The sequence below is a fragment of the Lithobates pipiens genome, unplaced genomic scaffold, assembly GCF_037356315.1.
Source record: "Lithobates pipiens isolate NorthernLeopardFrog02 unplaced genomic scaffold, aLitPip1_a1.2 Scaffold_16, whole genome shotgun sequence".
In the NCBI taxonomy this organism is placed as follows: Eukaryota; Metazoa; Chordata; class Amphibia; order Anura; family Ranidae; genus Lithobates; species Lithobates pipiens.
This window is the reverse complement of record NW_027507748.1, coordinates 276,366,836-276,378,964: the sequence shown is the minus strand read 5'-3', so window position 1 is coordinate 276,378,964 and position 12,129 is coordinate 276,366,836. Positions and strand designations below refer to the sequence as shown.

The 12,129-nt window shown below is 43.6% G+C and overlaps 1 protein-coding gene across 2 annotated transcripts in view; it reads left to right on the top strand.

Moving 5' to 3' along the window:
• LOC143982588 (stathmin-1-A) overlaps positions 1-8,191 on the top strand; it is a 28,426-nt gene extending 20,235 nt beyond the window's left edge. For both annotated transcript variants that reach the window (XM_077481451.1, XM_077481450.1), the window contains exons 3-5: positions 2,783-2,955; positions 4,502-4,693; positions 7,823-8,191. In XM_077481451.1, coding sequence (XP_077337577.1) covers positions 2,783-2,955; positions 4,502-4,693; positions 7,823-7,876 — 419 coding nt within the window. In that variant the 3' untranslated portion in view covers positions 7,877-8,191. The remainder of the gene's footprint in view (positions 1-2,782; positions 2,956-4,501; positions 4,694-7,822) is intronic.
• Positions 8,192-12,129: the final 3,938 nt, after the last annotated feature.

The following is a 12,129-nucleotide window of genomic DNA, read 5'->3' as shown; positions in this document are numbered from 1 at the left end:
ATGAGCCTGAATTTGCTTCCTGAAGCCGGCTGGCCACTTGTCTTCCGAGGAGACTTTGTGTGTGTGTTCTCTTGGTGGGATCATGTTTGGTAAGCGGCCAACCTTATTCGATGCTGGTGGTGCACCTTTTTAATGTGGAATCTATTTGCACAATTTTTTTTTTCTCCCCATGGACTTGCATGTGGGAAGCTGAAATTGCATTTATTATATGCAAATGTAAACTGGCGCACAGTTCTCAAGTCTTTCAGGGTAGCAACTACAGGGGAACTTGTTGTCCACCATTTTAAAAAGCCATCGCATACCTCAGTGAATCCAGTTCTTGCTTCCTCCAGACCAACAGGATCAGCACTTTTTGGTAAAGCCTTTATCTTAAATTGTGATTTGGTGGTAACTCTTGGTGCTTTCTTTCCATATAGGGTGATATGGTATTTTGTGCCTTTCTATTAACCACTTCAGACCCACACTATAGCTTAAAGATGGCAACAGTGTGGCTCAGTTACTCCGGGAGGACATCCTCTGTCCTCCCAAAACTGCAGTGAAGGGCCAATCGCAGCAAGCCTTTATCATGCGATCAGCTTATCACATGTAGACCCTTGCCGGTTATCACTATTCCTTTCCTCTGTCACGAGAGGAGTGCTGGCAAATGTGACAAAAGATGTACATGTAGCACTAACCCCCAAAGGAGCTGCTGGTTAGATTTGGGCTTACCACTACCTTCTGTCTTCCTCGTACGTCTAGGGGTGTCCCGTGGTAATGGCCCAGTAACTTGAGACTGACAAGAGATCCACTTGAATGGATTTTATTTGCTAAACGTAGACAATGAACAGTCTCTTAAATTCAGATCAGAGGGTTGGCAAAGGAATTCAGGTACTCTTGGTGTCAAAGTCAAAATGTTGAGCTTGCTTTGACTGCATCCAGAGAATAGCCATTCACAACTGGATGTTCACTCAAGTTACAGTCCTTCACAAGGCCTAGCAGCCAACAAGGTGCTTACTCAGGAACAAGTCTCTGCCACAGATGTTGTAGAACATGTAGGGTAACTGAAGCTTAAAGCGGTTCTTCACCCTAAAGGGGAAGTTCCACTAATCTTATCCCTCCCCCCCTCCGATGCCACAATCAGCACCTTTCGGGGAGGGGGGTGCAGTTACCTGGATAATCCAGGTAACTGCACCCACTTCCGGCCAGACCGCCGCAGACGCTCTGCCCCCGTTGTGTTCTGGGAAATGCACAGTTCCCAGAGACACAGCGGGTGACCATAAGACGCGCAGCGCGACTCACGCATGCGCAGTAGGGAACCAGGCAGTGAAGCCGTCATGCTTCACTTCCCTGACAGAGGATGGCGGCGGTGGCAGCAGCGAGACGAGCGATCGCTCGTCATCTGCCGCCGACATCGCTGCAACCTGGGACAGGTAAGTGTGATTTTATTAAAAGTCAGCAGCTGCAATATTAGTAGCTGCTGGCTTTTAAAATTTATTTATTTATTTTTTTTTTGGTGCAGCTCCTCTTTAAACACTTGATTACCTGGATATCTCCAAGCTGGCTGAAAGATCCAAGACTGGATTCTCTCGGGTACTTTTAGCCCTTCCAGGCTCTTAAGAAACCAATCCGTATGTGGTCATCTGAAGAGCCCTCCCCTGGAATGTTTGAAGTCACTGGGTCTCTCCCAAACCGGAGATGGCACCCAACCACCTCCAGAATCCTTCCTCAGTTTCCTTGCCTCAGGCTATCCAGCCCCGAGACCTCAATCGGGTGGATCCACACCCCAGGCCATAGCTTTTTGGGGGCTGGTCAGGAGGACCAGGACCATGAAGCCAGTAAATCATTCTGGACCAGAACCCCAAACCACGTGACGTGCACAGTTAGAACACCACTCCCACTGGGCGGGCTCTGAATAACTTAAGCACCTAATCAGACCATAGCTCCATGCCTGCCAGAAAACGGTGCCCCCTGTGGCCAGGCTGAACATTTCAGTCCATTCAGACTGATGTTGAAGTCTAAATTAGATAATTGTAAACAAACTGCAGTTTAGGCAATTTAAACTTTGAAGGAGCCGCCACTACATGTGCAGCCTCATCAGTGTGCATCGGTAAAAGAGAAAATGCTTTGTCATGGCTTATTACAAACTAAGCTTTTTTTTTTTTCTTTTTTTTTTTTTTTTTTTTTTTGGTCTTGGCAAAATATCAAACCCAGTGGTGATTAAATGCCACCAAGAAAGCTGTGAAAAGATAAATGTAATTTGTGTAGTGTTGCATGACCACATTGTCATTCAAAGTGACAGTGCTGCAAATTGGCTTGGGCTGGAAGGGGGGTGAAAGGGGTTAATCGGGTACAATATTTGTGTGGGTTGGGGGGGGGGGGGGGGGCGGGGGTGTTCCTCCTGAACATTCATGGAGAGAATGAAGGATAAATTCTTTAGTTCATGCTTGACTGACACCATGATGGGCAGTGAAAAGCCTGATCAGTCTTTCACAATTGGACATATACCCACATGCCCTGTTGACACAAACACTTGTGTGTGATATGCAATGCATGTCTACAGTGGACTTGATGCCGCTGCAGGTTACCACATGGAAAGGCAATACTACACAGAAGACATCAAGTCACTGACACTTTAAAGCACAGCTGACCTAGCCTTAACCACTTAAGGACTAGCCTAGTTTTGAGATTTTGGCGTTTACCAATGGTTTCTATATCTTTTTGTCAAAATTCAAACCTTTTTTTTGCCGTGTGTGTTCATAGAATCATTGCAAATCTTTTTTTTTTTTTTTTTTTTCTCTTCAAGACATTAAAATCAAAGAGCTCGAAAAGCGTGCTTCTGGCCAGGCATTTGAGCTTATCCTGAGCCCTCCATCTACGGATGCTGCTCCAGACCTTGCAATCTCATCTCCAAAGAAAAAGGAATGCTCACTGGAAGAAATTCAAAAGAAGCTGGAAGCGGCAGAGGAGAGGCGTAGGGTGAGTTGTAGCCACAATACAAAGAACTTGCAGTGTGACCTTTTTGGGACAACTAGTGCTGTAAGCTGACCCTTTCATCAGGTTACTTTTTTGCGTGCTGAGTAGATTAGAATGTAGTGCTCATTCTTCTGGGAGTTGGACAGCTCGCAGCCTCTGAACTGTGATTGCACAACAGTCCTGTGCTGTCTAAGTTCACCTTGCAGGCTTTTTTTTTTTTTTCTGTAAAGGTGAACTTGCCCTTTAAGCAACCATTCAAAAGTAGTATTCAGCAGTACTGTCATAGCCAGTTTGAGGCACCAAATCAGGGCTATGCAATTGGCAGACCTCCAGCTGTTGCAAAACTGCAAGTCCCATCATGCCTCTGGGTGTCCTGCTTGTGGCTGTCAGTCTTGCTATTCCTCATGGGACTTGTAGCTCTGCAATAGAGGTCTGTTAATGGCATATCGCTGCACTAAATGGTGCTCAGAGGCCATGCAACCAGTGGAAATCAAGGTAAGCTTTTACTGCATGTGGAGTTAAAACCAATACAGCTCTTTCCAATCCACTTGGCTGAAATGCCAAAATACTAGATTTAAATTTTTTAGCCTGAACACCCATAAAACACATCTTAAAGCAGGAGTAAACCCTCTGAAGTTTGTGTACTTTATGCCTTTTCCTTTGCAGAAAATAAAAATAAAATAATAAGCTAGTATGTAGCTCATTATGAAATCCCTTAGAACGAGGCCCTGACATCCGGCCTGATCCACGCCGAGGGAGCTGACATGTTCCCTTGGCATGTCTTCCGCGCCTCCCCTCCGCTGTGAGTAGCCAGAGCCGCGATAACGTCATTCGCGTGGAGACTTCGGTCTGGCGCCTGCCGGACTTTCAGTCAAATCCACTGTGCATGCGCAGCTGCGAGGGTAATGGCTCCTAAACTGTACAAGTTTAGTTTTTTTTTTTTTTTTTTACCTACAGGTAAGCCTTATTATAGGCTCACCTGTAGGTTAGACTTAAAAAAAAATCACTATACAACCAATTTAAATGTTTAATGCTATATGTGCGTTGATGCGCTTTTAGGCTGCTTTAACATTTAACATGTGAAATGGCCCTAAAGCAGAGCTGACTCTGCCTTAAGCAGCAAGTTGTCTTCAGCCCCCCTCTGACAATTGGGCTTTTAGGCTTAATCTGAATGAAGCAACAAAATCAAATGTAAATGGGGGCACCCTGTACACTACTAGTTATCCTCCATGTTGCACTTTGTGGGCTGAATATATTAGTATTAAAGTAGCAGTGACTCAAGTGCTTTATTTTAAACATTAGGGCACTTTGCACAGCTTAAAACCTCTTACCTGTGCTTACAAATTTTTCTAGTGGCAACTGGGTGGTATGAAGTCTGAAACAGTCTGTCGGGTGCTTTCTCAATCCAAGAACAGATTACAAAATCTGTGCATATTGGCTGCTTTGCTATCCAATAGTCTTTTACTAAACTACTATGTGCAAAGCAGAGTATGGAGGCCAGATCCTGGCAATGTTTTGCTAATTTTCCATTCAATTTTATTTCTCCCAGTTACATGAAGCTGAAATCTTGAAACAACTTGCCGAGAAGAGAGAACATGAGAAAGAAGTTCTGCAGAAAGCTAAAGAAGAGAATGATAACTTTAGCAAAATGGCAGAAGAAAAATTAACTACAAAAATGGAGACCAACAAGGAAAAAAGGGAGGCCCAGATAGCTGCAAAACTGGAACGATTGCGAGAGCTGGTAGGTTTAACCACTTACAGACTGCCACATGCAGCTATGTTCTAAGTTAAATTGATATTATGGCAGCAGCTAGCAATGTCAAATCACTACCACCATAGCTCTTAAGGGGGTTTTTTTTTGCGTACATTTTAGTGAAAATATGAGATCTGAGGTCTTTCTGACCACAGATCTCGTACAAGGCCCTCTCATGCTCTTTCTATTACAAGGGATGTTTATATTCCCTGTAATGGGAATAAATGTGACACTTTGTAAAAGGGGGGAGGGTAATACAAAAATATATTTATTGAGAAAGCATAAATATACATGTACTCTATGTAATTACTGCTGTGAAAGACCATATACCGATAGAAAAACTCAAATATGAGCATCATTCCATGGTAAACTAAGGTCTGAACAGCAGGCAGACTGTATAGTAATTCAACATGGCGTGCTCAACATGTTGCATGTGCATTCACGCTTCTTCAGGAGCATAGAGTATTGTGGCTAACGGGAATAGAGAAAATAAAACTAGGTCCAGTGTCGGCACTAGTTGAATCACTGCTTATAAAGGACCTGGTTACATAGTAAGGCGATTGTCCCTATCCCTGTACATTGTACACTCTCATCGGTCCCTACCCTCAAGGAGCCCACAATCCAAGGTCCCCATTCATATACTAAGGCCAATTAACCTACCTGTCTTTGGAGTGTGGGAGGAAACCCACGCAGGCACAGGGTTAACATGCAAACTCTAGGCAGGTAGTGTCGTGGTTGGGATTTGACCCAGCGACCCTTTTTACTGCTAGGCGAGAGTTCTAACCACTATGCCACTGTACTGCCCCAAACATAGAACATTTAATAATGAAGAATGGAAATGGCCAAAATGGTTAGGCTAGATAAATTGCAAAAAAAACTCACCAATTAGAAGGTAAACACAAAAATAGATGCTCTAAAAGCAGGGGAAGGTGATGCAAGGGGACCCACAGAAGGTCATATTGGAGACAAGGAGTCCATTTATAGAATAGCCCGGCAACACAAATTTGTGCATGGGACTGAGCAGCTCAGACCCCCCATTTCATACTACCCGACTAGTTTCGTGAGATCCAGCTCGCTCTTCAGGGGTCCTTTGTTGTCTGTTCAAATCATTAGACCTCATCTGTAATATGCAGTTCAGTTTTGGGCACCAGTTCTCAAAGGATATTTGGGAATTGAAGGTGCAGAGAAGAGCAACCAAACTGATAAGAGGCATGGAGTAACTCGGCTATGAGGCATGATTAGAGGAACTGAATTATCTTTTGATAAGAGATATGGGGGGGGGGATATGATCAACATGTACAAGTATATAAGGGGTCCATATAGTGAACTTGGCGTTGAGTTATTCACTTTACAGTCAGAGGAAGAGGGGTACTCTTTAAGTCTAGAGGAAAAGGGATTTCATCTCCAGTTTGGGCTGGCTGTAACAATGTCTGCTGCTTACTGCAGCCGAGTGCAGGGTGTTGTCTTCCCGCTGATGTCAACATGGAGCTTCACTTCTGTTCCACCGGCTGACTTCCAGTTGCGCTAAGTCGCTTAATCCTCTCCCAGGTATCGGATCAGGCATTGGGAGCATTTGTAAAAGTACTCGCGCAAATGCTCAGTATTGGGACAACCCTACCATTAGTGGGATAGTCCATTATTGGAATAATGGCTATAGGCAAATCTGTCGCATAGACCTTGACCTACGAAAGTTAATATCAAGAATGGGGCTAACATATTTGGTGAGAACAGGATCATAAAAGACCAATGTGCTGTGAAAATTTCACGCAGTTCTGCATGACCAGAGTATCTGGTTATGTATCTTACTGTTTGGTTAGATGTCATAGTCTTCATTTTATGACAATGAATTGCGTGTGTGTATAAGGTTACTAGCTTTAGGAGTAACAGCCATCTTTTATCATTGACTGTCCCATCAGAAAGGCCCAGACGTCTGGATTAGTCATAAGGTCAGGGAAATGTTGTTTACATTTAAAGGGGTTGTAAAGGTAAACCTTTTTTCACCTTAATGCATTCAGATGAGAACATCTGACAGTGCCAGCCCCCTGTTTTACCTGACCCCTCGAAAGTCCCGTGCTTGCCTCTGACATCTTCGCCACTCAGCCTGGCCATTGATTGGCTGTATTGAAAGTGGCGCAGCCATTGGCTCGAGCTGCTTTCAATCACATCCAATGACACAGCGTGCCAGGGGCTGGGCCGAGTGATACAGTGAGTGGCTATAGCTGCCGGCTATCATGGGAGCGCGCCTGTAAGTACTTCTCACAATGCGAGGGAGCTTGGGGGGGGGGGGGGGGGGGAGCAGAGACAGCTGCCGGGGGACCACAAAAGACCAGGTTTGGGGCCACTCTGCAAAACGAGCTGCACAGTGAAGGCAAGTATAACATGTGTTTAAAAAAAAAAAATTCTCTTTACAACCACTTTAAATTTGACTGAAGGTGTAGGTTCTGCAGAGTGACAATTGGGGACTAGTAAATGAAAATGACTATATAGACCAGACCGATAACCTAAGTCCCAGAGGGCTCGAAAGTCCTCCATTGTGCAGTTAACTTGTTCTGAAATTTGTTTGTCCTGTATAGAGCAGACTATCAATATCAAACAGGAATTTGTATGATTTTGCAAAAACGCATAAATCCCCTTTATGGCTTCATATTTGTCAATTACTTTATTTTTAATTTTTTTTAATGTGCCAAGCTTGCGTTGCAAAGCGAATGCATGTCAGCAGCACCCACATGTGAGATATGGCTGTGATCAGTGTAGAGGGCACAATTTTGAAGTGACATGTTTGTGTGAACTAGATGGACTTGTGTTTTTTATTTTTTCCCAACATGACTAAGCTTGGCGTAACAACATTCTTTCACAATATAAAAAAAGTTGGGATAACTTTTTACTTTTTGAATAAAAAAAATTGTGTTTTTTAAAAAGTGCACTTGTAGGACCACTGTGCAAATATGGTGTGACAAAAGTATTGCAATGACCGTGGTTAGAATCTCCAAACATTACACAAAACCCCCCCCCCCCCCCCCCCCTTAGGATTTTTTTATTTTTTTTTTTATATTAAATATTGGGTCTTTGCTCTGCTGTTAAGTAGTGTTAACCAAGACCTAAATTCTTTTTTACCAGGAGAAGAAAGGCGAAGAAATCAGGAAGGGAAAAGAAGGCAAAGAAGAGAACTGAACCTTTGTCCGAATACAGCTCCAGGATTGCTGAGTTAATCCCATCAGTGTTCTCACCTGTATGTTTAGCATCTGTTATGTAGACAGGCATTCTGCACTGTTTGCTTTGGTAATGTGGACTTGTAGCCTTTCACTTATCCTGTTTTCATACCGTACTGATTACTGTTGTATTGGAGAGTTTGTGTGGGGGTTTTCTAGTAATGTTATACCAGTGTTCAGACTGTTGCATACTGCACTTAAAATATGAATGGTACTCTGTATCTTTCTTGCAATAGTTTTGTCCTAATAAAACAGTTAATCGTAATTTCTTTGCTAATTTTATTTCAACTGTTTTTTAACTTTCTCCTAAACTTGTTGGGGCATTCATTAAACTGCCCTTGAAAAGGGTAATGTAAATTGCAAAGTGCCTAGAAAGTAACCAGCAGGTGAATGTTGGCTGTCTTTTGTAATGTTACTACAGTATGCAATGCATTGCAAAATGTCTTTCTCGTACAGGACACAGCAAGCTTTATAGGCAGATACCTTCAGGTCATTTGACACTTGGAAACAAAACTGCAAAGTACCACATAAAATCTCTCTGCAAGCAGCTTTAAGTGGGGGTTTTATTAGTTTCTATGATCAACTTTTGCTCACTGGGTTCTGACCAGTGGAATTTTACAAGGCTTTCCTGATGGTGCCCCAAGGTGAGCTTCAGGGAGGACCCCCTGGCCAGAGGTGCAGAGCATGGCTTGTAAAATCACTTTGGACACTGAGTCCTGCATTGCACTCAATTGGTATGTAATGCTGCAGTGCATACATGGGTTCCATGTGCAAAATTGGACTCTTTTGGTGCTGATCGCCTCCTTGAGGAGTAGTGTTACTATGTTAACACTGTTGCTCTGGTCAAAATGTTAAATTTTAATTTTCCATATGGTCACCAATCGGTGTCCCTGATCACCATTACACCAGTTATATGGTGACAGTATGCAATTTCTATGTCTTCCAAAAATTGTGACCTTTAACCACTTGCTTACTGGGCACTTAAAACCCCCCTCCTGCCCAGACCAATTTTCAGCTTTTGGTGCTCTCACACTTTGACAATTACTCAGCCATGCAACATTGTACCCAAATGAATTCTCCCTCTCCCCCCCCCCCCCCCCCCCCCCCCCCCCCACCACAAATGGCTTTCTTATGGTGGTATTTGATCACCTCCTGGGTTAACTTTTTGCGGTATAAATGAGAAGACCAAAACTTTTGGAGAAAAACAAATTTTCTTTGTTTCTGTGATAATCAATTTTTTTTCTTAATTTTGGCCACAATTTATACGGCTACATATCTTTGATAAAAAAATAACCCAAATTGGTGGATATTTTGGTCTTTGTGAAAGTTAGTCTAAAAGTAATGGTGCAAATTATAGCCCACCAGTACATCTCATTTCTTGTGACCCAAACAAAGTACAAATACCCTCAAATTACAAAAAGGTAAAGTAGACATTCCAAGGTCTTTAGTAAGAGGCATGGTGCGGTTTTTGTGTGTGTGTCTCCCCTTTTCCCACAATTCTTTGCAAAATGAAGGTGTGTTTTTTTTTTTTTTTTTTTTTTTTTCCCCCACAATTGTCATTGTAATAGGTTATTTCTCTCACATGGCATGTGTATACCACAAATGACACCCCAAAATAAATTCTGCTACTCCTGAGTATTACGATACCACATGTGTGGGACTTTTCCACAGCCTGGCCATTTAGAGGCCCAAAATGCAGGGAGCACCATCACGTGGTCTGGGAGCATAAATTACACAACTTGTTGACTACCTATTACACTTTTGAAGGCCCTGGAGCACCAGGACAATGACACGTGGCACTGATGTAGCACTGACGTGGCATTGACAGATGCCACTAATACGGGGCACTGACACGTGGTTTTACTTGCAGCCACTGCAGCCGTTCATCTCTCCCTCCTCACACAGACAGCGTGTTTACATATGAGATTATCTCTCATTGAACACGCTGATCACGCTGTGATTGGCTGTGTCCGAGGGACACGTCCATCACAGAACTTCCCTGATGCACGCTCCCAGGAGCGCGCATTGCAGAAGTAAATAGGACGCCCTCCTGGCAGGTAACATCTGCGCTATAGCGCAGGTGGGAAGTGGTTAAAAAAACTCACCATGCCTCTTGCTAATTTTTATTTTACATCAGGGGACACAGCCATAAGTTACAATGTGGGTTATAGGCCTCCTTCAGGTGATGGACACTGGCACACTCTAAATGAAGGTGCACTCCTTGTATAACCCACTAGTGGGAGTACTTTTCCCCCCTCACCCGTGTCTAAGGTGTTGGTCATGAGTAAAGATGTGCTGAGCTTCACTAAAGCAATCCTTCCTGGGGCTGGCAATGCAGATCCATTCAATGTCTAATCTTGGCCATATTGAATGGTACCTGGGCCTCGTATCCAAAGAAACAAGGTTTTTGCCTGTGAATGCTCTCCTTTGGGAAGCTGGACCCTTGGATGTAGTACTTTTTGGTATTGAGGCCATAAAGTTTTTACTGACAAGGTGCTATTGCAGGCCCAGGATTTTGGGTTTCCTTCTAGGATCTCCAGCTCCTGAAGGTTTAATGGAGGACTAGGGTCGGGAGAAGACTAATCCCCCTCGGGACCATGGTGAGGCTGATGACCCCTCTTCTGAGTTGTCGCATATGGGAGAACCAGCTGGTTTCAATGGTCCACTCCACATTTATACTCCCTTAACTGATTGTTTGGGTTCGCTAAAGCCTCAAACTGCATGCTTTTTCCTGTCCATTTCTTGTCAGAAAAGCCTTTGTATCTGAGATTTCCCAGATTGTGTGGTGGGTTCTCCAATTCCCCTCCCCAGTTTTTACACTTTATCCTATGGTGGAGGAAATTCACTAAGTACGGTATATTAGAAATTAACACAGCATATTCTCTGTGAATAAGCTGTTCGCCAGACAATGCTCAAATGCTTGGACATCAGCGAATAAAGTTGGAATTCCTGTTTAAAAATAAAAAATAAAATTCTCTGGCAGATTGAGCAGCCTGGCTGACAGTAATTGCTTAATCGTGAGGCCAGTTTAACAGGTGCTCTAGGTATCCTGCTCAGCAGGCTCAGAATTCTGGCAGCTTTATGCTTGCAATAATGCAGGTACTGGCTTATAAACTAGCCAAACTCACAACTGCTGAGATGCCTATGGCAGTTTGTACCTGTACAGGAGACACCTAGAAATACCAGGTGCTATACATGGTTCTGAGCACATTGTTGCTAAACGCAAATGGCTAAATGCATGAGTGCAGGAACGCACCTCAGCAGAGGATAAACTTCCTTTCACTATGCAGAAACTCCTGGCTAGTCTTCCTTTTGCAGTGGAACAGCTATTTGAGGATGTTTGGATAATTCATCCTAAGATTCTAGTGGGAGAAGTGTGTGTGTTTTTCATATATATATATATATATATATATAAGTAAATGTATTCATGTTTAAAAGCTCCTTTTTGTGCCAGGGACATCAGCTTCCACATCAGGTTCAGTAGGTAATCCTCAGTTTAACTTTAGGGACAAAGGTCTTGGGAGTAAAACCTACCTGATACTGTAGCCTCATCAGGAGGTGCCACGCTAGCTCAATAGGGGGAATTCTGTAGTTCTCATGGATCTGTGACTGGAAGATGAATGGGGGACTCCCTCATTAGCTCCAATCTGTGGAGTTCCAAGAGTTCCCATTCCTCCCCCCCGATCAAACGTTCCTACTTGGATGATCTACTCTTGATAGGTCAATCAGTAGCCCATTTAAACCAAGGTCTGGTTACCGCAGTCAGCTACCTGGAATACTTGGATTGGATCCTCAACCTAGACAGATCATCCTTGAAACATCAAGGAGATTGCAGTACTTGGGGCTGATCATAGATACATTTACCCCCAGGAAAGAATCTGTTCCTTAACCTCCCTGGTGGTATTCCCAAGTCTGGCTCGGGGTGAGATTTCAGTACCATAAGTGGTATTCCCAAGCCAGACCATGAAGGGGGTTTACTTGCCTTGTCCCCTGGATCCAGCGATGTCTCCCCGCTGTCATCAGCGAACTGCTGTGTCTCTCGATCTGTCAGTGCCAAGCTCTGTTCCCTGCGAGCGTTGGGACGCACGGTGACTGAGTTTGGCGCCAAATTAAAAAAATAAACACAGTACTATAATTTGTAAGATTATAGTAAACTATCAAAAAAAACATCCCTTTTGTCCCTAGTGGTTTGTCCAGTGTCCTGCATGCAGTTTT